General features: G+C 37.5%; 1 protein-coding gene and 1 long non-coding RNA gene across 4 annotated transcripts in view; both read left to right on the top strand.

Moving 5' to 3' along the window:
- The window catches only part of htr4 (5-hydroxytryptamine receptor 4), a 224,540-nt gene that overhangs the window by 84,177 nt on the left and 114,090 nt on the right, over window positions 1-26,273 (top strand). The window contains exon 1 of one of the 3 annotated variants that reach the window (XM_055177704.2): window positions 11,856-12,201. The exons of 1 other annotated variant lie outside the window; for it this stretch is intronic. In XM_055177704.2, coding sequence (XP_055033679.1) covers window positions 12,126-12,201 — 76 coding nt within the window. In that variant the 5' untranslated portion in view covers window positions 11,856-12,125. Of the gene's footprint in view, window positions 1-11,855; window positions 12,202-26,273 lie in introns of those variants that run through there. One more of the 3 variants, XM_055177703.2, reaches the window with a different exon arrangement.
- LOC129447661 (uncharacterized) lies at window positions 3,183-5,251 on the top strand. The gene is made up of 3 exons (XR_012358103.1): window positions 3,183-3,507; window positions 4,743-4,802; window positions 4,927-5,251. It is a non-coding gene; the product is annotated as an uncharacterized lncRNA (long non-coding RNA).

The raw sequence follows: 26,273 nt of genomic DNA, 5'->3' as shown, positions 1-26,273 counted from the left end.
TGTGGCGGATGCGCAGGCTGCTGTGGCGGATGCGCAGGCTGCTGTGGCGGCTGCGGCGGATGCGCAGGCTGCTGTGGCGGCTGCGGCGGATGCGCAGGCTGCTGTGGCGGCTGCGGCGGATGCGCAGGCTGCTGTGGCGGCTGCGGCGGATGCGCAGGCTGCTGTGGCGGCTGCGGCGGATGCGCAGGCTGCTGTGGCGGCTGCGGCGGATGCGCAGGCTGCTGTGGCGGCTGCGGCGGATGCGCAGGCTGCTGTGGCGGCTGCGCAGACTGCTGTGGCGGCTGCGTCAGCGGATGCGCTGGCGGCTGCTCTGGCGGCGGCTCTGGGTGCGCTGGCGGCTGCTCTGGCGGCGGCTCTGGGTGCGCTGGCGGCTGCTCTGGCGGCTGCTCTGGGTGCGCTGGCGGCTGCTCTGGCGGCGGCTCTGGGTGCGCTGGCGGCTGCTCTGGCGGCGGCTCTGGGTGCGCTGGCGGCTGCTCTGGCGGCGGCTCTGGGTGCGCTGGCGGCTGCTCTGGCGGCGGCTCTGGGTGCGCTGGCGGCTGTGGCATCAGTCCCCTCCTCTTCTTTCTCCTCGAACGAGGCGCAGAAGCCGTGGCAGGAGAGGGGAGCGTGGTGGTGGGAGCATCAAACTCAAACGAGGACCTCCTCAGCCTTATTGATCCCATGATGGGACCCCTCGGGACAGGAGGCAAAGGGGCTGGGTCAGCGGCTTTGGCTGAGACCCTGGGCTCAGGTCGATTCATCAAAAAGTTGACCATGTCCGGAAAGCCCAGGGGTCTCAGCAACCTCATCTCGCTGAGGTTGAGGGGTTCGTCGAGGCAGCCATTGAACACTGTCTTTAGTTCTGCCTCGTTAAAACCAGAACCCCCTGCTGCTTGGAGAAATTCAAACGCGAACGTCTTGATGTCGGCCCCCTTCTGTCGGAGACCAAACAATAAATGGGCCTGGGTGGCTCGCTGGGTGGACTGGGTAAAATCCATATCGGTCTGCTGGGTTCAGTTCTGACGGGTTCGTACGGTCAGGATTTGGAACAGAGGATGAACCCAAATGCAGACACGGATATAGGAAAATGATAATAATTTATTGATAACAAAAATCAGAACACAAAAACCCACGAGGGGGCAAACAAACAGATCAAACACTAAAACTCAGAACTACACTAACATAACAAGTAAACAAAACACTAAACATCAACCAAAACACACTACACTTAACTTAAACAGGAACTGGTAACTGGAACAAACTGAAGACAACGACTGGCATGAATCACAAAGAACAACAGACGAACCCGTACTGAACAACACACACAAGGACTCTTAAATAGGGAGAAAGTAAATTACAAACACCTGGAAAATAATCACAAGTAAGGGATCGGGGAAAAAGTGACGAGACCCAGGAAATGCGTGGTCAGAATAAACCAATACTACAACCACACATTTCCCACATAGAACATATGTACTGTCAGAACCCTGCCATGCAAAACTAGATCTAAATACCAACAGGATCCGGCAGGATTCTGACACTAATTATAAGCCTTCTGTGAAATTTTTCACAAAATGAAAAATACAAAACACGCATGTCTTAATGAACATAATTTAAATAAACGAATATTCGAATATTTGTTCTTTATGAGCTTAAATATTCGAATAGTAAATTACTGGAAAATGCCCATCCCTATAATCTATCATTATATTCACTGATTTCTGTAATGTGAAAGTCCTCGTATAAACCTACTTGCACGATACTTTCATTTTGACTGCAGTCATGGATACTAAAGGCCCAAAAGGTGCTGTGAAGTGATATTGCACAGATACAAATCCAAAGTTAAGGCTCCGAGAGGAAAAGGAACTCTTTTAAAATGCCAAATATCATTAAGAACGAGCCACTCTGTGCCTTAATGGTCTAGGCAAATATATACAAACACATTATCCAGTTTGGTCTTCACTTAAAGCTCCATGTGCATTACAAGCAATAAGCTCATAAAGTACAGTGAGATGGAAAATTCTAGCAGCCTAAACAACCTCACCCGAGTGAACTTAAAAACGATCACCGTTTACAGGGATGTCTCTGCTGGACATGGAGCGAGGAGAACCTTAAGCCATTGATATTGCACATCATAACTTCTGAATCAAACTTGATTCCTCCAGGTAAAGCAAACCCCCATGGTTCGGTGAAAATATTTACTGGCTTTTGCACTGGCAGCCGCATTCTCAGAAATCTTAGCCAGGTCTGGATAATAGTGCGTTGCGGCAGAGACGTCTAATAAGTGTGCAGCAGACTTAAAGCCTCTCATTCTTATCCCATCTTCCCGACCTTTCAAACACTCTCTGGAGAATCACTAACTCCTCTCATCTCTACCAAATCACGAGCTTCTGATTATGTCCATCAAAGAAATTACGCTGACCCAGACCAATGCGCTCTGACATCAGCTCCTGCTAGGAAGGGCATGACCGCGCAGCCTGCCATCAATATAGACATCTTGAACCTGGAGCCAATGAAACATCGGGGTCAAGTGCTGAGAGCTATCAGGAAGCAGCGAAAGATTGAGGCCTTACCAATATGAGAGTCATTAAGATGTCCATTAAGAATCTGGAATGAAATGCTTTGGGTTTGAAGACTACATTAGATGGTCACATAAGGACAGAGATTATTGACCTAAATCTAATCTAAAGATATAAAGATTTTATTAATGAGAGCCGCATGGAGTCCTTAACGAAATTGTTCACTCATTATTTACTTGCACTTACCTATGGGCTTTGGTTTTGTGTAACCGGGTGATTCTCGCAAAATTAGACCTATGAGGTGTCATGAAACATTTTGATAAAAAAAGTAAATGCAAAGTAAGAGTATCAAAATAAGAAGCATACAGTTACAAACATCTCTTCATGTACTATTTCCACATGATTTCAAATGACATCATACAAACCAATTAAGTTGTTTTTTCCACATTTAATGGGAAATTTTTAATTACCGCAAAGTGTCCATGACTGGATTTGGGTTCTTTGACATGGAAATATTTATATTTAAAAAATAAAAAGCTTCAGTGCATATTATACTATAAACATTAGTAAAGAAACATGTGGTATTTGGTGATTATTGGTAAATGTAGAGACAATAATAAGGAATATAAATGTGTCCAAGACCAATTTTCTCATCCTCCGCCAGGCCCGTCGCGACAAGGCAAGCAAACCAAGCAATTGCTTGGGGCCCCGGAATTTTCTGGGGCCCCAAGACAATGACTGGTTGAGAATAAATGCAACGACAAACTGTGTCCCTTTGATAGTCGATGCAATGCAGTATAGTGCAATGACACTGTTATTATCGGAATCCCCCTCAAGGGGGCCCCCTCTCAGTACTAGTCACTAACAACAGGCAGCCAGCCAACCATGTGATCTCTGCTGCCGGCAAAATACAAAACTTCGGCAGTCATCATGAAGCGGATTTATGCTTCTGGAAGCCAGAAAAGAAAGAAGAGAAAGGAAGAGGAGGATAAGAAAAAACAAGATAGTGGTAAGTAATAATTTACATTGGATAAAATAGCTCTACTTGTCTTGTGCAAATGATGTAATTTTGCAGCAGGTAGGCAGTAGCAAAAATGTGTTTGTAGCTATACCTGCCTGACGGCAAATGCTGCTTGTAACAAACAGTTAGTCCAACTTTTTTTTCCCGAACAAACTGAATATGGTTAAATACTGTAATATGTTTTTAACGAGATAAGAAAGACGCAGATCTGTTCCAAAATCGCTGTTTAATTCCATGACGTTGCTGTAGCTTTGTAATAGGTTTTAATGAAAGTGCTAATAAAATGAACTATTCCACCGTGATAATCTATTTACCAAAATAATCTATTTACCAAATGGGGGTTAGGAAAACCACACCATAAATTATCTGCATCAAACAATAGCTTGGGAAGTTTTTAAGCATTGGTGGTTGTGAAAGCAGCCGCATCCCTTATAAATATCAAAATATAGAAATGCTATTGCTATGCTAACATATCTTTTCGGTAACACTTTATAATAACCATCATTAATAGATGGTTAGTTGTTAGTTATTTAATCTTTAGTTATTGTCATTTAACTGTTAGCAAACTGATCGTTTTACATAATAAATACTTTGTAAACAATCTATACGTTATTTACCAGAAAGAGGCAAAGGAACATTATTTTTTCATAGCTTATCTTAATGTGCTAGTGTCAGGATATACAGTAGTGACAGTTTATGCAAATATGACATTAGTTACCAGTGGATCTTGAACAGTTACTTTATTCTGTGTAGCAATGTTTACACTGTTACAAGTACAGTATCAGGACAACTCACATGTTTCACTGGTACTGTTTATTAACTATTTAACAAAGTATTATAGTCATTTGTTGCACCTTTGTCTATGTTTAAAGACAGTTTACAAACCAACTAAGTTAGTAACCCTTAACAAAGTGTTAGGAATATTTGGTCCATCTATCTATGTAATGTTTATAGATGTTTTAAAAATGGTTTCTTAAAGATTTACAAGCATTTTTAATCATTACTCGATACCTAATATATTATATGATAGATGTGTTACAATAAACTGTTAATTTACAACACTACTAATAATTAGTCATTTAATTATAATTTCATTGTTTGTTAACAGTAAAAAGACTGTTTGCTAACAGCTAAATGACAATTAAAGATTAATTAATTATCAATTTACCATCTTTATATGATTGTTATTATAAAGTGTTACCATCTTTTCTTTCTCTCTCAAGGTTCTTTGCTTAAATTTCTCAGCGCGCAGGCTCTTCCTAAAGATACATCCACTGATGAAGGTAGAGTGAATTTCTCTCACTGAGCTGAGCTGTTTATAGTGACCTCTTTCAATATGCTAACAGTGAAATGGTGAAATGTACTTAACAGGTAATTTCAGGGGGTTTTTTTCAATTATTTTCCCAGCTACACCATCAACGTCATCCTCAACATCAACAGATGCATCACTTCTCAGTGCTGATGTTTCTTCTATAGCACAAGGTACCACAAGCTCTATAATTATAGCTGATATCATGCACAGCCCAAAGTTTAAACTGATAAGTGTGTGCTGTCATATTGTTAGAAAAAAAAAACAGTGCAAATCACTATTGAATTCCCACCAAACTGTGTAAATAAACATTAAACTGTAAACCTTAAACTGTATGGCTATGCTGTGGTTCCTGTAGGCTTTGCGTGCGTGTGGGGGGCCTCCATGTCCATTTTGCTTGGGGCCCCCAAATTCCTTCAAACGGCCCTGTCCTCCGCAACAATTTTCAATCATTGTTTAAACCCTAAAGGAACTAACATTTTCAAAAAAAAAAATTGTTGTAAGGGACATAATTGACTGTGACACTCAAGATGGCTACTAGGTAAGCAGTTCTTATTTTTTCTCTCTAGATAAAAGTTGAAATTTTGTTTGTCATAGTATAGACAACTTTTTAGTTCTCATTACCGAAACATGAGTTTGTAAATGCATATATTTAATGTAATATCATGTTGTGGTAATGATAATTTTTTATAATGATAATCTAAAAAATGTAAATCTATAGAAAATATTTTAAATCCTCTAAAGACCTTACTCTTATATGTGCAAAAAAATGGCTTCAAGGGCTTTTTAAAAAGTCTGATGCTGTACACCTTCTAAATCTGGATTTCGTGAGAATCACCCAACCGCAACCTCCATACTAAACTTTTGATTGTTCAGACTAATCCAGACTAAACCAGATTAAATATTTGTTTTTTCAGACTAATCCAGACTAAACATTTGATTATTCAGACTAAATATTTGATTATTCAGACTAATCCAGACTAAACATGTGACCCTGGGCCACAAAACCCAGGGACTTCAAACGTGCTGCAATGTTTTCTTGGACAGCAGTGGCTTCCTCCGTGGTGTCTTCCCATGAAGTCCATTCTTGTTTAATGTTTTCCTTATTGTAGATTTGTCAACAAAAATGTTAGCATGTGCCAGAGATTTCTGTAAGTCTTTAGCTGACACTCTAGGATTCTTCTTCACCTCATTGAGCATTCTGCGCTGTGCTCTTGCTGTTATCTTTACAGGACGACCACGCCTAGGGAGTGTAGCAACAGTGCTGAACTTTCTCCATTTGTAGACAATCTGTCTTACCGTGGACACATGGACATCAAGGCTTTTAGATATACTTTTGAAGCCCTTTCCAGCTTTATGTAAGTCAACAATTCTTGATCGTAGGTCTTCTCAGAGCTCTTTTGTGCGAGGCATGGTTCACATCAGACAATGCTTCTTCAGAACAGCAAACTCAAAACTGGTGTGTGTTTTTTATTGGACAGGGCAGCTTTAATCAACACATCCAATCTCATCACATTGATTGGACCCCAGGTTGGCTGACTCCAATTAGCTCTTGGAGAAGTCATTAGCCTAGGGTTTCACATACTTTTTCCACCCTGCACTATGAATGTTTACATGTTGTGTTCAATAAAAACATGAAAACGTATAATGTTTGTGCAGTATTAGTTTAAGCAGACTGTGTTTCTCTATTGTTGTGATCAGAACACATTTTATGACAAATTTATGAAGAAATTCATTTATATCAATTCATATATATATATATATATATATATATATATATATATATATATATATATATATATATATATATATATATATATATATATATATAAATAATATACAAATTTATGAAGAAATTCATTTATATCAATTTATATATATATATAAATTCAAATTGAAGCACTCTTTTTCTTCTTCCTTGGACAACCAACCAATCACAGTTTTCAAAAGATTGTGTCACACATAAGCTGTGTCCCAATTCAGGGGCTGCAACCTTATAAGCATGCGACCTTAAATATGAGCACTCGGTCTTTCAAGGTGGCAGCCTCAGAAATCCGCGAAGAGAACTGAAATGAGACGGTCTAACCTTCGGATGACCCATAATTGGCGTCACCTGCTGCGCCTGTTAGCAGGACATTGCGGAAACGTTTCTGACTTATTAAAATAAATATGAAATCAGAAAATTATTAATTTAGTTTATAAAATATGACACGTTGATATAGATTAAACTATTCAACAGTATATTAAATTTAATTAATCAACCTTAGAAATATATGCAGCATAAAAATAATAATATTAACACAAAACATAACTTATAATACTAAAACAGTGACAAACTTTTTTTGATAAATACAGACTTTTATTTAATGAAGGTTTTAATTGTTTATTTTAGAATATCCAGCCGCCGTTGCAGGCGCGCAATGAATCTTGGGATATCCTCGGCTGTTAAGGATCCATTCGTTCTATCCTTAACAGCGCGGAGAAATGAGGACGCATTTTGAGGCTTCATTTTAAGCATCCTTCGAATTGGGACGGCCTTACCAGCCTGAAGTCGCGCTGCTGTGACGCAATCGGTCTTAAAATACGTCCTTAGAAGGTCGCAGCCCCTGAATTGGGACACAGCTATAGCATTGGCATTGGGATCAACCCCGCCTCCTCACTAAGATAAAAGTTTTTGTCGTTTCCTTACTCAGAGTTGCTCTCTGATCAGTCCTGTATCGCTCTTAAGCTAAGACTCCTACGTAAAAGTTTTTAAGCTAAATTAAGAGTTTTCTGAGAGGACTCTTAGAATACGGACCCTGATTTTTAGATAGTTGTGTCTCTGCCAAATATTGTCCTATCCTAACAAATCATACATTAATGGAAAGATTATTTATTTAGCTTTCAGAGGATTTAAGAGAGTGATGCATCATTTGGTGGTCCTGGGTCACATATTTGATTATTCAGACTAAGTATTTGTTTAATCAGATTTTCACTTTACTACTGTTTTGAAGAGGTTTGAAGACTTTTCTCACTTTTTAGAAGAGTTCGAAGCATCTGACTGCACCCTACTAAGTGACATGCAATGTTAAACATATGGCATATTTATTTCAAACTAATCTAATTTTAGTCTAATTTACAAAATATAATTTTCAGAACCATATGCGATTAAAATGGAGACAGATGTGTGCAATTACAGGAGTTTCATCTGCAGGTGGGGCTATACTACTCAGCTGAACTGCACAGCGTGAACGTAAAAAGATTCAATACCGTGCAAATGCGATAAGAATATTAACTACAACAAAATTAAACTTAATATTTCTCCCATACATGAGCCAACAATGACAAGCACCTAGATTGCTTAACGGTGATTTAATTTAATAATAGTAAAAGTAAATGAATGTGTCCACCTGGTTGTGTTTGTTTTTATTATAATAAATATATAATATAGTGATAATAAAGTGAGGCTGAGCAGGTGTACACATCATAAAAGACTAACATTTCTATGTACTGACTGTTGATTCACCCTTTACATTTATCTACAGGGAAGCGAATGACCTATTTTCCATAATGAAGAAAATTACCGGGATTCGCACATATCGCTAGTAAAGCGAGTGGGATTGTACCAGGATGCAGTACATCAAAGTGACTGTGTTGAAGATGAATCTTTTCAATTTCACAAATCTCATGCAGATGGAGTGGGAGTGAGATTTCACAGGAACAATGAATAGGTGCCTAAGTAATTTGGCTCAACAAACAAAAGCACATAGAGATCTCTGCTTTGTATTTTAATGTGTTTGTCATGCCTGAAACCGATCCAACTGTTATGCAAGGCAACCGTATGAGTTACTGTGTATGAGGGGACATATTATACGGTATGGATCATCTAAGGTAAAGGCTTGCCTGCAGTGCCAATCCTAAAGGAAATCAAATACAAAAAAGTCTGAGATGGCAATTTTATGGAGCATATTCTCCTTCTGCAGTTGCAGTCTCTCTGTCTTTCTGTTTATTTAGTACAAAATAGCCTTCCAATTTATACATGGCAAGACCAGAGGCATAATAATGGATCCGTCTGGTTGATTCTGCTGGACTGGACTTTCTGAAAAGCAATAACAGTTTTTGCAGAAAGAATGGACATGAGACAAGGAAAACTTACGAGGCTCGGTTCAAGGAAAAAAATATGCCGTCTTAATGAAGTCTGTAGAAAAATATCATTCATTCTGTCTCCAGAAAGGAAATCATATAGGGGGGACTTCTAGTTCTCATGCTCCCTTGACTTTTTAGAGTATCAACAAACTCTGCTATTTTTTTTAAAAGGTTTACATTGTATACGTAGTTTACGTTTTGGTTGCTGGACCAACTGGTTGACTATCAAAAATATGTTAATCAGGAAAACTTAACAGTTAGTCAAGCATTATTTCATTCCATTCTGAGCTCCTGTAGTTACAGTTTTTCTCAGTCGCTTTGGTGCATTTCTCATTTATCACTCAACAGTTAGTTCAACCTCCACAACATTTAGTCATTTGTGCACATCATAGTAGCAGTTTCTCATTCTTTCGAACAAATTGCAAATGCTTTTGGACATCCATCAATTGGTTTCATACAATTCTCTGCTGTTTTATAACATTATTATTTGCTTATGTCATGTCAGTCAAAATTAACTATACTTGTGAATGCTGATGAATAGTCATTCCATATAAATCTAATAGTCTTCAATTCATTGCTTGAGTCATTACATATGAAAATGTTAAACTAGTTGTCAAAATCATTTTTAAATCTTTTTTCCCCCGAAAATATCTCCTAAATTGAGCATTTTCTGAAATTATGTGGCCAGACAGAGAGGAATGTCTGGATGTGCAAGAATGATTACAGTACTATGTATGTTGTATGTTCAGTTGAAATATTGTTTACAGTTGTGCACAGACAAAGGGAGTTTATGTTTGTTGTAAAGAAGGGTGTATTTTTTTCTTTTGCACAATACTGTAAACAAATTAGAATTGCAAAGAGCATATGCAGTAAAAATGTGAAACATACATACAGTATTCAGTGTCTTGTACTCAGTTACGTCACTAAATACAGTAAGGTGTAACTTTACTGTATTTTTCAAATAGCTGTGCAATAGTATACAGTGCTGTCTTGTGCATTTTTTAGGTAGTGTCACCAAGAATTGACTTTTTTGCATTGGAAAACATTTATAAAGTAAACTGTCATAATGAAAACATGACAAAGCCATTTGACTATCTTGTTCATAAACAATGGTGTCTGGACTTTTCATTTTGAAGACACTGACACTTTCATTGACATGAATACTTGCTTTTGAGGAATGACCTATCCATTTTGAGCAAGTGACACGCTTTTGCAGATTATCAACTAGGTTTTGCAGTTTGTACTAATTGTTTTGAGAACTGCATGAACTGTTGTGCAAATGTAAATAGTGATGTGAGAAATGCACCAAAGCGACAGAGAAAAACTGTAAATAGCCTTGTGCAACCATAACACACAAGCATCCAAAGCACAACACATCCAGCTGAGCAGCAGTGTCAGTTACAAGATTACACTGTATATTAGATCTGGGGCCGGTTGCATAAACATAGCCATGACATTAAGACTGCGTCTTAAGAATGATTCTGACTAACTAGCAATTAGTTAGGGCTAATCAGTCTTATTATTTGGATTTAAATTAGACCAATCTACCTTTCTATGTAACATACTTAAAACAGTTATGATCAGTATTGAAAAAAAAAATTCATGACTAACTTTTAAGACTAGTCTTTAAGTTTTATGCAACCGGCCACAGATGATAGATAGATTGATAGATTGATAGATAGATAGATAGATAGATAGATCGATAGATAGATAGATAGATAGATAGATATTGGTTACTCAATTTTTTTGTCTTATTTTCAAACCATTGTTGCTTCGGTTAAGGGTTAGATTTGGTGTTTGCGTTAGTATGTCACTTTAAGTATTGGTTTACAAAAAAATACAAGACTTATTCTTTTATATTTTTTAAACTTTAACCAATTATCGAATTGTTGTATCAAGTATTTAGGATAAACTCCTCTTCTACTTGAGCAATATCAGGTCGCTGCAGGATCTCTTAAACCTAAATAAAATTAAATCCTAATTTCTAATTCTAATCGAATAACTTCAGGACTTCAGTCTCCTCAAAAAAGCTCAAGATGTGTTTCATGCCAAGAGAGGTCAGACTAAATACTGACTGATGCCTGAAGAAGACATTTAGTTCTGAAAATTGTTTTGTTTTTAATTTTGATGTTGCAGACAGAGCTGGGGCCTATACCATGAAGCTGGTTTAGTTGGTTAGCCAGCTTTGTTTAGGATTAGTTTGTGCAAATCCTGGGTTTTGGGTACCATGAAAATAGCTTTTACCAACAAGGCCTGCACATTGGCTTGGTTTTGTCAACCTGAAACTAATCCTGTAACCCTGAGTTTGTTTAACCATTTTCATGGTACGGGCCCCAGATGAGAAAGGTTAGTCATGAGTAGATATATGACTACCTGGCATATATTGTATGTGAGTTTTATTGATGTGTTCAATTTTATCAGATCATAAATCATGTTAACTACAGTAATTGTTTTCAAATATCGCTTGCTATTTGCAATCTTTGAAAGGGTTTGTAACTCTGGGACAAATCATTTGTTGTTGTTTTCTTTTCACTGTTATGTTTGTGGTTACATACAGATTTCATTTTCAGATTTATATTTTGTAAGAAATTAGATATTCCATGTGCTTAATACGCAGTTACTGTACAGTATTTATTACTTTGCCTATTTATTACAACGACGGTTCCATGGAAATACTTGAGGTAATATTTACTCATTTAAATGATCATAAACATAATTTCAATTATCATATAAGATAGTTTGACAAAAATGTACTTTAAATCGTATTTAATTTAAGCCTACAGTATGTGGAATGTCATATACTGTAGGCGCAATAAGGAAAACAAAAGTTTACATATGTATATCGCGCGTCCTCACTACACTGTAATGTGAACGCACGCGCTTACCCACAGTTTTGTACACATGACAGCAGCACGGAGTTTCTTGAAAAGGGCAAAAGACACAGTGGAGGTGGAAGTGAGTGGTGTGAAAGAGGAGGGACTTGAGACTTCAGTTTGTGTTTCGCTGTGTAAAGCGAAGGGTGCTCGCGGACCGTTGCGCCACGGAACTCCTCGCCGCGCGAGTCTACTTTGAGCTGTCATAACCGTCGCGTTGAACTCGCACAAGAGTATTGCCTACGGAAAAGCCGGTAAACCCCAGAAGTTGTCTGTTTCTTTCCGAGCGTCTCCTTTCCATGCGAGAATGTGAATTTCCACATGAGGATTTACAGCCGTGCCATGGTTTTGACCTGCGCGCTACTGACAGAAATGGTGAGTGAATAATTCATCTGTAACGCGCCTTTTAACTGTCTGTGTGCCCAAACTCAAACATCTCTATTTCTTTTTTAAAGTTAACATATAACTAAATGTTTGGACTGTTTGTACGTGCGGTGCTCAAAAGAGAAAAGTGTCTATGTGTGCATTTTGTATAAAATATGGGTTGCTCAGTAAGAATGTGTGCCATAATGATAAAGACGGTCAACATTGTATTAGGTATTGTATTTGAAGATAATTCTAATTTCTCACATCTGACATTTTCTATAAACCAAAATTAAGGTTAATTTCTGTTATTTTCTGTATATATATATATATATATAATTTTTAACCAAAATTCACACCTATCAATCAAAACCAGTCATATTTGTATTGTTATGAATTAGCAAGAGGTATTTTCAACAAGTGGTTTGTATGTGATATTATCTTTGTTAAAGCCTCCTAATATTTCTTTGAGGATCATTTATTATTTTTAAATACAAATGTCATAATAGGCCAAGACATTCGTCACATATGACAGAGCATTGTCTAATCTACAGTACATAAACTTCACCATGTAGCTATCTGTAAGGACAGAGACGATCTATGTACCTTGCCCAAAGGTACAAGAAGCCCATTGGCTGGCCAGTAAATGGTGAGACTAATAAATGCAGGTTAAGTTTCTTTAAGGCTTGCATTAAATATATTCTATTATTTACATAATAAGATGCTGTAATGATAAAATAAACATTCTAGAACTGATTGTTTTAGCTGAATGTCTGTCACCTAAGCAAAGTATTTCATAGCAGTCTTCCATAGCAAGGCAATTTTATGATTGTCACATTTTAGAAGCGCTCTTTCTTCATCACCATGCCGTAATTCTTCTCCATCATTTACAATTATGAAGTTCTCAATGATGCGGAAAGAGAGAGAAAAGACAAGAGAGAGAGGAAAAATTAACAATATGATTTTTTCTGGTTTTGATCTATACAGTACGGTATATAGCAGAATCTGCATGGAATAACGGTGGTAAAATATTTTTTTAAACATTTCGAATTATCTAGACAAATTTCTTAATGTTTGAGCTCATTAATTACGTTCGTGTTTCGTAATGTTGCCGGAAAAAGCATAACGTGTGATAGGCAGGTCTATCACGGGTGTAATTTAAGTCAGATGTTCCAGTCAATGAGACAGTCAGGTGTGACTTTGAGTGCCGTTCCCTATAAAACAAACACAGACTTTGGCTGTCGCTATTTCAAACTGTGCTCCAAATACTAGTTTATGTAGTCAATTATACCCTGACATAATAAGAATAAGAAAAAGAGATGTCGATATTAATGAGATTAGGACTATGCCTCCATAAAATTGTTCCTACAGCAGGAACTTCAGGAGCACAATGTTTTCATGGTTCACATGGAAAGATCTGCTTTCTTTTTTTGAAAAGACACATCCGCCCAAATGCTTTAAATAAATCTACTGTATTTGCTTTTATTTGTTCATCATATGGGCTTGAAATTACCTCCTGTTAGGATATATTTACACAATTTTCACTATTCATTTAACAGATGGAGTATATTTTACAGTACAGTGTGGCTTATTTATTTTGTCATTTGTTCAATTAAACACTCATTTTGTATCACTTTGACAATAAGTTTTCATGAGATGCTAAATCAGGGGGCAGATGCTCTCTGCATTATCAATATATGTGAGTTAATCACATATCCAGAGAGCTACTAGGTCAATTAGCATTTATTCAATATTGAGAACAGCAGTCAATATTGGCATGTCGGGCGTACAACGAATGCCCTTTGATAGATAGCTTAGCAGGAGGCACTGGCCAGAAGATCAATAAGCTTACTTTTACATTGCATTAGGGACCTGGTCTGAGCCTTAAACTAAAGGTGAAGTTCAGTGCATCTACTGCTGCCATTCAGCTTTCTCTACATTTCCTGAAACCCCATAATCAATTTCTTCTTTTGTGTAATCACTTTCAATGGATCCAGGGTGTAAATCCATTGATAGTTGTAGGTGGACATGGAGTTGTCCATTTTCAAGGGGAGGTTTAACATTGTTCGATCTTGGCATGAAGAATTAATGAATTTAGGACACTGTGGTGATAGGGATGATTTGTTTCTTAGTCCCTTGTGTTGCGGAGCAGGTTTAGAGACTGGTTAACTTAAAATGACCAACTCACTGAGCTGCTGTCATTCGTGACGTTAATATTTTACAGCACAGTTAATTGCCATCTCAGTGTTAAGCCTCCTCAAAGCTTTAAATCGCTGCGGTAATAGATCGTGATTTAGGAAAGTAGATTTTTATTGAGGTACGGTTCCCTCAATGTTAACAAGGGTTTTTGTTTTGTCTCACTTGTCTGAAAATGGGCACCGACCCCAGACGCAATCTGTGTTATGAATGCGGAGTGCAGTATTATTCAGCCTTTTCCTGTTTCCACCTCGTATGAACTTTAGGTTTTAATCTTGTCATGCTTGTCGTTTGGTTCTGTAGGGATATAAGACAGCAACAGGCCTTATTCATTGACATGAGCAGATTTTTGGGTAACTTGTTTGCAAGTCCATTTTCAAAGAAGTGTCTGCATTGAATTAAATGTGAAAATTTATGCACATTCAAGTAATTGTTTCTCATGGGGATGTCTGTGTGTGAAAATAAATTTTCATAGCTCATCAGTGATAAAACTCATGCGTTTGGATGAAGATAAGTGAGAAATACACTGCTAATGTAGATAATTCCTTGATTATTCACATGATTTGTATACTTGGTTTACATGTGGATATATATGAAGAGTTTTTTTAATTGTTCAGAAATCTCTTTTTTTGGTTGTGCATTCCAATTAATTTCAATGCAACTGCAGTTGGTTTGTTTTGCACCATAAAACAAAATAATAACATGATAACATAATAATAAACATGTTTTGACAAAAATGTAAAAAAAATGGATTTATCTCGTTTTGCAACGAAACTCTTCATATATATATATATATATATATATATATATATATATATATATATATATATATATATATATTTGTATGATAATGGGCAATTTCAAATGTTTATATTATTTTCTCTTTATTTTCATCAGCTCCCAGTCACTGTAGTGGAGCGATGACGAGAGATTGTTCAAATAAATATTTTTCCATCATTTCAGATATGAAGGTGTAAGTCTGTTAAATCCACGCAAAACCGCTTCACTGATGCAGTGCTTTTCAGTGGTCTAAATGTGCAGAATGACTTTTGCATTGATCGAGTTTTATAAACTCAGTAGGTAATTTGGCTTGAATTCGGATGGCAATAAAATCACCGATTAGCCCCTGTAAATGTGAAAAATACTTTATTTCCCCATGCGAAACAATTAGCCTACCATATGAATAGGGCTTTAGAGTGATTTTTCAAACATATGACCAATAACTTCAGATCCAACATAAAGACATCATGGGCATGAATGCCAAATTTTGTTCAATTGTGTCCATACACGGAGTGTTTTAACTAAAAATTTTTTTTTCAAAGAAATGAAAAATGTGCTAATTTAGTGCAAGTGCTATTACTAAAATAACTAATAAACACATCAATAATGGCCACCAGCAGCCAATCAATATTCAGCAGTTAATAACTTAAATTCTGAATGGCTGTCTGTTAAAAATTTGGTACATTTGTAGAGAACATCAGAACAAGGTGGTTTACCAAATTTTGTGAGAACTGACCACAAGGTGGGGCTTTATTAGGCTATTTACCATTTTGCTACACTAATGCTGTGTACACACCAAAAGCGAAGCATCGCAGTCCCCGTTCTAGATTATAGCTGCACATTTAAGGCAAAAAAAAACATAATTGTCGATTATTCACCTCATATTGTAATTGTGATTATTATTGACAATTAATCGACTTTACATTGAAGTTTTGAAATGTTTGATCACTTTCTGTATAACAGCTGTAATTGAGGCTTTTGGCGATTATGTAATTGTTTCACTCATAATTTTAAGCCTGATTCATTAGTTTGCCTGCACATTTAGTTTGAATCTATTGAATGATGGTAAAACAAAACTTGGCTTGCTGTCCTCTGAGGGAGCTCGAACCCGAGGCTCAGCTCGAGCCCCAAGTTCAAATCCCCCATGGTAAGACTGTGCGAAGGGAGGAATGAGCAAAATGAAAGAGGAGATTTGGGGAAGAGAAGAAATGCCGGATGAAGCGACGCTTAAATAGGCTCTCAGAATAATTGACAGGACTGAATGTTTAGAACTTTTGATTTGTTGAAATAAACCGGATTTCCAGGAGACATGAGTGCACGATTAGTTTTAGTCCCTGGAAAACAAAGGTCTGATGTTCCATTTAGGAAGAGAATCAGTTGTGTTCACGTAGATAATAATGACCAGTTATCATGATCAGCTAAACATTGGATTCTTAAAAATATGCAAAGTTCGCAGCATAGACTCTCTAAAAGACGCCCAAGAGTTTTGCTTGAGGCAGTTAGTGGGGTCAAAAAGTTTGGTTCTCCTGAATTGCTTGTAGGTGTTAAAAAGTGGAAAGATATGCTTCAAACAGATGTTTACCCGGAGCCTCTTATTGGTGTGGCTATTGATGAAGTGCACAAAGTTGTTCTAATGTGAATAATTTTTGTTTATTTAGATGCTTTTTGTTGTGGCTGGTAATTTCAGTGACTGACTTGTTGCCAGCCAGCTCGTTATTGTGGGGAGTCCGAAACGTGACGTGACGCTAGACGACGAAACAAACTGATTGGTTGTTTGACATGTCAGCAAAGTGCCTCATGGGCGAGCTTTCTCCAGAAAAAGCAGCGGAAATCCCTGGTAGCGAGACTACTATAGATTTAACTTCATGCCATGGGATTTTTCTGCTTTAACTGACGCGGAAGAAGCCACTAATCACGCAACCCTATATCACGACATTGCGTGACTATTTCACGCATGGACCAGCGTGACAATGTCACGCTTTGCCGCGTTTGAGCGTGTGCATGTCACGCTTTCTGTTTGTGTCGCTGTCACGTATTGGTTACTCAACTTTTTTGTCCTATTTTCAAACCATTGTCGCTTCGGCTTAGGGCCAGATTTGGGGCTTGTGTTATATGTCACTTTAAGTATTTGTCACTTTAAGTATTGGTTTATAAAATAAAAAGATACAATACTTATTCTTTTATATTTTCTAAACTTTAACCAATTGTCACCTGACGTTGGGGTTAGAGTTTGTTTAGGTAAGGGTGTCATTTTATGTAAATCTAACCCTAAACCGAAGCGACAATGGCAAGAAACTAGGACAAAAAAGTTGAGCAACCAATACGTGACAGCGACACAAACAGAAAGCGTGACATGCACACGCTCAAACGCGGCAAAGCGTGGCATTGTCGCGCTGGTCCATGTGTGAAGTAGTCACGCAATTTCGTGATACTGGGTTGAATCACGCCACCCAATACGCATTATTCGCATAGCCCTACGTGAATTCGCATCTGTTCGGATCTCTGCATTGACTTGTGTGTGTAATCTACTCGTGCATATAGTTAAAATTCATTTCTGGTGTGTAAGCAGCATAAGAATTAAACCCTTTTGCATTAAGACCCCTGTATAGCAGTACAGCTTAAAAAATCTAGAAGATCTGGTGCATAGTGCGAGCTATCAGAGGATTGATGACCACCGTATTATGGAGTGGCTCTCACAGATGGCATGAGCCCTGAGAAACACCTGAAGTTCTTCTCATTAGCCTCGTGATATGTACTAGTATTATAGTGCATCTAGATCACAGCAGTCCACATCCTGCAGCTCTGGGTCCATGAATGTTATTAGGACCACAGCACATTTAGGGAGGCTAAAAGGCTTTTGTGTAGAAAATAAATTTTTACGGTGGCATCAGTGTAGCTGCGGTGCGAACCACACTGAGTTTGTCTTTATGGATGCAATTACGCAATTATTTGAACTATTTTAAATTGTTCTTTTTCTTCGCCAAATGTTTGTGGCATGTCATTAAATGCTTGAATTTTGGCTGCTTGTTTGAAAACATGCACTCCAGTCCTTCTGCGAACCAGAACGGCTGGACATATTTGGTAGCATCTGGGCCATTTTCCAAGATATGGGCCTGAGTTTGTTCTAAATGTATGCTTAATGGAAATCAGTGGTAACAAACAAGCAAAGCTGCATGATTAAATTGATGACATTGATTTCCCTTAAGAAGTGCGCGTATTAGTTCAGTAAATTAACTTTGATTGTTTAATTATTTGTAAACCACTCTGTTTTCCCAGACTTGAAGCATTTTTATATTCTGTGTATAATAGAGGCAAGCATAAACCAGAAGTGTTTATTAGAGAACTTGCTGTTCTGTTGTGCGGCAACCATGACATGACACTGCTTGGAGGATTTGAAAAAAACTCAAGCCTTCTGCTGTCAGCTCTCACAAAAAACAAACTGGAGAACGGAGCACTTACTCTTCCGCACGCTCCCTGGCCTGCGTAAATGTGTCCGACCCTGACGCTGATCCATCTGTCACTCGTCTCTGAAGAAATTTACAGTTTATAAGTGTGCTCTGGAATGCTAACGCTTTCAAAGGGTTGTAGGTCAGATCAGTTTGTCTTGCGGTGACCAATGAAAATGTAAATTTTACTTTAATTCTCGTCTTGGTGGATTGCGGAAGTATGCGGATGTGAGACATGACCTATTGAACTGAATTGTAGGCAGAGTGCTTGACATTAAGAGGATATTGATAAGGATAATATTTACAGTAAGGATAATATTTGTTTTGTGTAGTACTACTAGCCATATAGCTTAATAATGAGACAGGTTGTTTTAATAGCGAGGCGTTTTTGCTGCTCACTCATTATATTCTTCATGTAGCTGGCTTTTTCTCCAAAGCAAACAGACTTGATATTCGAATCAAGATTTTGTCATTTTTATTTCCATGCAAGGTCAGTACGAGTTCACAAGTGTGCCAAATAATCGATTAAACGCTCCAGGCCTGGGCTTACAAATCGCCCCGTCTGAAACATAAACTTTCTATCCAAACAGTCTATAGTTCAATTCAACTTTTTGCACACTGCTACAAGAAAATCTCACAAAAAGCTATGTAAGTTATGTAAATCCATGCCACAGGCTATTATAGGGAATGAGCAGGCAAGGCAAAAGCTTGCCACCTGGCCACCTTCAGCTGCCTCTACTTCTGTAAAGTTTTACCGTATCTCCTCCACCGAGCCAGGGGTGCATTTTCGACCTCACTTCGTTTGTTCATCCATTCTCAGCTCGGATGAGGAAAACTTTAACACTAACAAAAACACCGCTCCACAATCAGTCCAAGTCAGCATCTGTTTTCCACACGAAGTCTGGTGCAATCTAAAAACCTCAACATCTGACACTAGACCATGGTTGTATGAATCCTAAGCAAGTGTGAAGCGTTTACTCTGTGAAATCATCAAGTTTACCCTGGCAGAGGTGCAGCGGTTTTATTACCCCTGTATGAGATGCCACCGCGTCCTCCACACCTGCTGACTCTAGAAAATAAACACTTAGAGCCGCAGCCCACTTCACAACGGGAAAATGTATTCCCTCTAGTTTTTTTCCGCCCGCTGGGATTCATCCATTAAATCCGTTTTGATGTGTTGCACAAATGGGGTTGGCGGATTTGTCTTTTTTGTCATGCTTTTGCTTTGTGCAAATTTGATGAAATGTTTAATGCGTACAAATATCATCACTTGGACCATAGTAGTGATTCGTTTCACATCGGAGTGGGGATAAAATTCTTAAAGCAACACAGAAAGTAAGCTTTCACCGTTTTACGGCTCCAGACATTCCTGTTACCTTATTACAGTTCTTAGAATATGTAGTGGAAGGGTTCATTGTAATCTTAGCATGATATATTGAGGCATAACAGTATGTGGATTTGTCTCTGTTGTTTTTAATAAAGTGCAGAATGACGTTTGTTTTGAAAGTAAATGAAGCCAGTACCTTTAGCTTTGTACTTTACTGTTCTCCTTGCATTTATATTTATGCCCTTAATCAAACCACTCTGCTGTTTGCTTTATGGCTTCAATTTTAATCGAAAAAACACTCTGGGTTTTGTCTTTGGTTTATTCTATAGAAAGAGTTTTAAGATGAATTACAAGCGCTTTGATACTAAGGCTAACACGTAAATTGAAAACATTAAATTAAATCACCTTCATGTATCATTTGCACTGCTTCTTCACACCACAGTAGTACTGGAATATAATAATAGAATATAAAGTAATAATAGCATTTTAATTTAATGACACATTTATTAGTTACACTGTCAGAAAAAAGACAAAACTCTAGCTTTTCTGTCACTGGGGTGGTACCCTCAAGGATTCATTTTTGGATCTTTATGGGTATACATCACATTGAAATATTGTACATTTTGGGGTACAATATTATACCCTAAGGACCTATTGTGAAGGAACAATTTTGTACCAGTTAAATTTTAGGGGTACAAAACGGTTAACTGTACATTTAAAGGTACACAATAGATCCTTAAGGGACAGTAATGCAATGGTTCTCAAACTGGGGGCCGTGGCCCCCTGGGGACCCCTGAGATGATGCCGGGGGCCACAGTTTTAATGTAATTTAAAAAATACATTAATTGATCATAAATTTGGTATCTTTAAACCTCAGAAAAATAAAGCTACTAACCAACAGCACTACATTGTATAATTTTTTATAGGTTTAGTTTAATTAAAATTAATTAAAAGTTTTGTAATTTTTTATGTCATAAATTTTCTTTGGGAGGCCACAAAAAGGTCCACCATTCCCAAGGGGGGGGGGGCAAACCGAAAAAGGTACAACCCCATATAACAGCGGGGAAATTAAGTATTTGACACATCAGCTTTTTTATAAGGAAGGGGATTTCTAAGCAGGCTATTAACACAAAACTTCTCCTAGATGTAGCAATCAAGCCAAATATATAAATATATAAATAAAGCCAGGAGATCACCTGAAATTGTCAGTATTGAGAAAGAAACCCTGACCTCTATCAGTACTAATTGATATCAGCTGCTTTAGTCCTAATTGATGGCCTGTGCCATTTTGCACCTTGTTCTCTTCATGTGTTTATTACTTATTCCCTGTGTCATTTCAATTTATTTATTATGACTCAACTTGTATACTTAAATGTTCTGATTTCTTTGTATGAATTCAATATTTGGCTTGATGGCTACATCTGGTCGAAATTCTGTGTCAATAGTCCACTTAGAAATCCCCTTACTGATAAAAATGCTGATGTGTCAAATACTTATTTTCCCCACTGTAAAAACGTAATCTTAGGGTACCACCCCAGGGATGGAAAATGTACAGTCTTGTACCTTTTTTGTACCTTTTTTCTGAGAGTGTACGATATAAAAGAGTACATTTTAAGTTAAAAGCTTTTATCTGCAATAATACTGTCAATGTGATGTAAATGGCATTTTAAAGCGTATCATTTTGAGGCAAAAGTCGTTCCAGACAGTCTATCTAGAGAAATATCTCTACTGACGTCAGCCGTTCTGCACACTCACTGATGTATGAAACTGGCAAGAGCTCACCTACAATGTGTACAAAGTGAGATGTGAGCTAGTCAAGAAAACTGTATAGTAGCTCATAATAACAAACAAAACCAGGACTCATCCTAGTCCCAGACTAAAATGCATGTTTGAGCTGCCTTATTTTAAAACATCTTCTATGGACACATTTTTTTACTTGTTCACAAATTTTTTTGTATATATTTTTTCCAATTATTGCGTAACTTTGTCAAACAAGAACAACAAGGTACACCATGGTTTGATGAGGAAAATAGGGGGGACATACATTTAGTTAGTATGATATAACAGCACGGTTATATCGGGTTAGAACAGAGGAAATTCTATCAATAATTCCTCCCCAGGCCTTGATAGTTTTTGGCTTTGCTTTATTCATTCTTGCTGTAAAGCATTCTAGTGTGGCATGACACAGAGGGCTGACAGAATGGATGAAGCGACTACGCCACCCTGGCACTTTGCCAGAGATAATAAATTGCCTTTAGGCCACACAGGTTCATGTACAAAGAATTGGCAGAAGACGTGGGTAAAATTATTAAATTGTATTAAATATAAAAGAGTATCTGATCCAAGCAGTAATCACAAAAAAAGAAGAAAAACCTCAATATAATGTAATATGGTTGACCTACATCCTCAGACACCTCTATAGATTCAACAGCAGGAGCCGAGGCATAACAGCAGGGAATAAGGGCACTAATAGACCTCCACAGCACCGCACAATTTTGTTACACAGCACAGCACTCGTGAAGCAACACCACCCCATCCACCCCAACTTCGGTACTCAACTCCTGTAACAATGCAATATTTTTAAATTCATTAAGCCATACTTTAACTGCTGGGACCAAAGGTTCATGCCAGATAAAGATAGTCTTTTTCGCAGTAGTTAAAGAAGTGTAAGATCAGCATCATTATTCAGTAAACAAATGCCGGGACGTGGTGAGTGCGGTATCACATAACTCTTATAGAATTTGGAAAACCTCATCCCAAAATGTAGTTGACATTCATAGAACATATGCATATAAGTCCCCACAGTATTTGAGCAGTATAATAAACAAAAAACAGATGGCACCCATTTCATTTTATGCAATAGATACAGGGTGGCATAGGCTTTATGAATGAGTTTGTAATGTATTAGCTGATGAGCCAAGTTCTTAGACAGCGCTGGGATGCCATCCCAAATCCAGTCCCAGTTAGGTTTGGCACTGACACAGCATACATTAGTATTATTGTTTTATCTCAAGATGCACACCAGTATTGTTTTTTTGTGATGTATGTTTGTAAAAACTACTTACATGTTATAATATATCTAAGGGCTAGTCCTGGATTAATCTAAACCCTGTCCAGGAAACAAAGTGGTATTTCTGAATGGCCAAAGGGTCTGGATAATCTAATATTACTTAAATCTGGCTTTTACACTTTAGTGCAGATAATTGCTGTTTTAAATGACAGACAAATTTCCTCTGAGACATGCTCTGTTGGCCAACTGAATATGATATCCTCATTCAGTCTCAGAATTTGCAGGATCATAATCTGACTATAGAGATCTGTCAAAGCATAACACATTGGTACATCTTATCTATTTCATTTAAGAAGGAACCCAATCAACATCCTTTTTATTTTCGGCCTGAGGCAATCTTTGCTGCAATGGAAAATCCCATTTGCTTATGCTTATAATTTTATTACCAGGGTTACTTTGTAGTCCATTTGTAGAATTCTCTCAGACGCTTGCAAATGCATAGCCCATTTTTAACCATGAATTAAATTAAAAACTGGTTTAATTGTTTAATTGTTTGCTTTCCCCTTTTAATCAGACCCACAGTAGGTCAAAAAGGGACGAACCCAGCTCGTTGAGTGAGTTGTTTTAACCCAAAATGCTGGGTTGTTTAATCCCATTTTTTGCTCAAATATAAACATTTTCTGGATTAATTTAACCCAAAGGCTGGGCTCGACCCTTTTTGACTCAATGCTTGGTTAAAAAATAATCCAGCATTTTTTTAGAGTATTTTAAGAATTGTACAAATTAGATTTTAAAATGCTACAAAATACAAAATAACGAGTACAAAATAAACAGCTTGCATTAGATTGCACTGAAGAATTTGTCAGTGCAAGGACACCTTTGTGTTGACTACTTTTAGCCGACTGAATCATGTAGACGTAACATGGTTTCTACTTATGAAATGCTTTTACTAGGCTTTTAAGAAAATGCTTACAGTCCATCTTAGTAATATTGCACAGAGGGAACATGTTTTTAGAATGAGTCATCATTGTGATAAATAATTTGTTAACTAGAGTCCCTATTTTTTTTTCTTTCTTTTTTTCAGTGGCTCTGCGGTCTGAAACTATATTTGAAAACCAATAGTTTTTTTTATTTTTTTATTAGTGATATGGCAATATATTGCAGAGACCGATATATCGGCCGATATTTGGATTTTTTTCCCCCCGGTATCGACCAATAAATCTTTTCAATCGGCCAGTAAATTTGTATATTACATGTACTTAAATTTGATGTTTGTAATAAAAAGACACTCTGTGCCACTCAATGATAAGCCAAAGTCTGAAAAACAGTAAAATGATCAATCTTTATTCACTTTTTAACATGACATTCTGTTGTGTCACAAACAACACACACTACAGTAGTTATTCACTAGTTAACACAACATATTTATTCAAACAGTACCATGAGATGTCAGATCCACATTAATTATGTCTTGTAAATAGGCTTTAAAGGGATAGTTCGGCCAAAAATTATATTAAACCCATTTTCTCACCCCCAAGCCGTCTGAGATGCATATGTCCATCATTTTTCAGACGAACACATTTTCAGTTATTTTTAAAAAAGTTTTAGATATTTCAATTAATCAAATTTGAAGTTACAGGGTCCAAGTCCTTCAAGTCCAAAAAATGTGCATTTATCCTTCCCCAAAGAAATCCAAACGGTTCCACGATGATAAATAAAGGTCTTCTGAGGGTAATCTGTGCGGTGTTGTTGTAGAACTATCCACATTTAAAACTTTATAAAAAAATAACTAGGTTCCGATAAAGCCGGCATCTTAGTCGCGTCCGCATTCAAGATGAGAGCGTACGCAGTTTACCGAGGTTTCTCTGCTGCTGCTATGTGCCCCCGTCCTCTCGAATTTGTCATACGTCACTAAGAAAAGCGCGTACACTATGCTAATACTCTCTCCTGAATACAGAGGAGTCTATGGCGGCGTTACCGGAAGCTAGTTATTTTTGTTTATAAAGTTTTAAATATGGATATTTCTACAACAACACCATCAGAAGGCCTTTGTTTATCATCATGGAGCCGTTTAGATTTCTTTGGGGAAGGATATATCCACATGTTATGGACTTGAAGGACATGGAACCCGTAACTTAACATTTGATTATCTGAAAGATCTAAAACATTTTCTAAAATATCTGAAAATGTGTTCGTCTGAAAAATTATGAACATTTGCATCTCGGACGTCTTTTTGGGTGAGTAAATCATGGGTTTAATATAATTTTTGGCAGAACTATCCCTTTAAGTACTTTATAAGGGTATATTTATAAATGTTATGCATAACAAATGTTTATTTAGTTTCACCAGCTTTCTGTTTGTCTCTTATTTACTGTAATAACATTTGTGTTATATCAACCTCATATCGGCCAATCGGCAATACAGCTTTCTTAATATCGGTATCGGTAACCACTAGTTTGGATGATTCAGTCATGCTTGTGATGCAAAAAATGCTGTTTAATTCAGTAGTATATTGTCTGGTTTGCAGCTTTTGAATTTTTGGAATATGCCTTGGAAACCTAAAATTGCTCTCTTTGGTTAGTAGCTGTCTAGTTTCAAATGATTAAAAGTGTCTTAATGTCCAGAAATGCTGTCTATGAGAGTACTGAATCTCACTGTGTTTGCAGCTGTGGTTTGAACAATTCAATTGTACCTCAGATGCCCAAAAAATGTTGTCTAGGTTGTTTTCTGGTTACTCATTATAGGTTCAAATGATTCAAACGTGCTCAGAAATGCTGTGTTAGCTGTCTTAAAATGTTTTGACACACATCCAGAGATTCTGCTTTTGATAAACTTGTGGCCTACACATACATTACATAAACGTGTATGTGGTCTGTGGCAGCGGTTAGCACACCAGACCCTCAACACAATATGAGAGTCTGCTCTCAATTTTAAGATAGAGAGGAACTCAGACGGGTGGTAATGGGTCGTAAAATAACGGGGGATGCTAAAACTGTAAAAACATGGTGTCCACTATTGAATTAGACATGTAGAATCATTGTCCTTAGATCATTTACTTGATTTTGGCTCAATGTAAGGCTATTTACAGGCACTGTTGCCTCTCTACAAAGCTGTAGAATATGTGAAATCAGTAACATAGGAGTGTTACTGGGTAATTTACCAAAACGATGTGACTGATTAAAGTATTTTAAAGGAGATATTTGTACCAGAACCTTACAGGGAGATAAAAACACTGTTAATCGCAGACAGGAGAAATGACCTGGTTCACTAAAACAGTCACCTTTGTGCTGTATATACTGTTGGCATTGCTGTATGAAGAACTGAT

Source organism: Misgurnus anguillicaudatus, chromosome 16 (genome assembly GCF_027580225.2).
Source record: "Misgurnus anguillicaudatus chromosome 16, ASM2758022v2, whole genome shotgun sequence".
In the NCBI taxonomy this organism is placed as follows: Eukaryota; Metazoa; Chordata; class Actinopteri; order Cypriniformes; family Cobitidae; genus Misgurnus; species Misgurnus anguillicaudatus.
The sequence above is the reverse complement of the archived record's forward strand: the minus strand, read 5'-3'. Positions and strand labels throughout refer to the sequence as shown.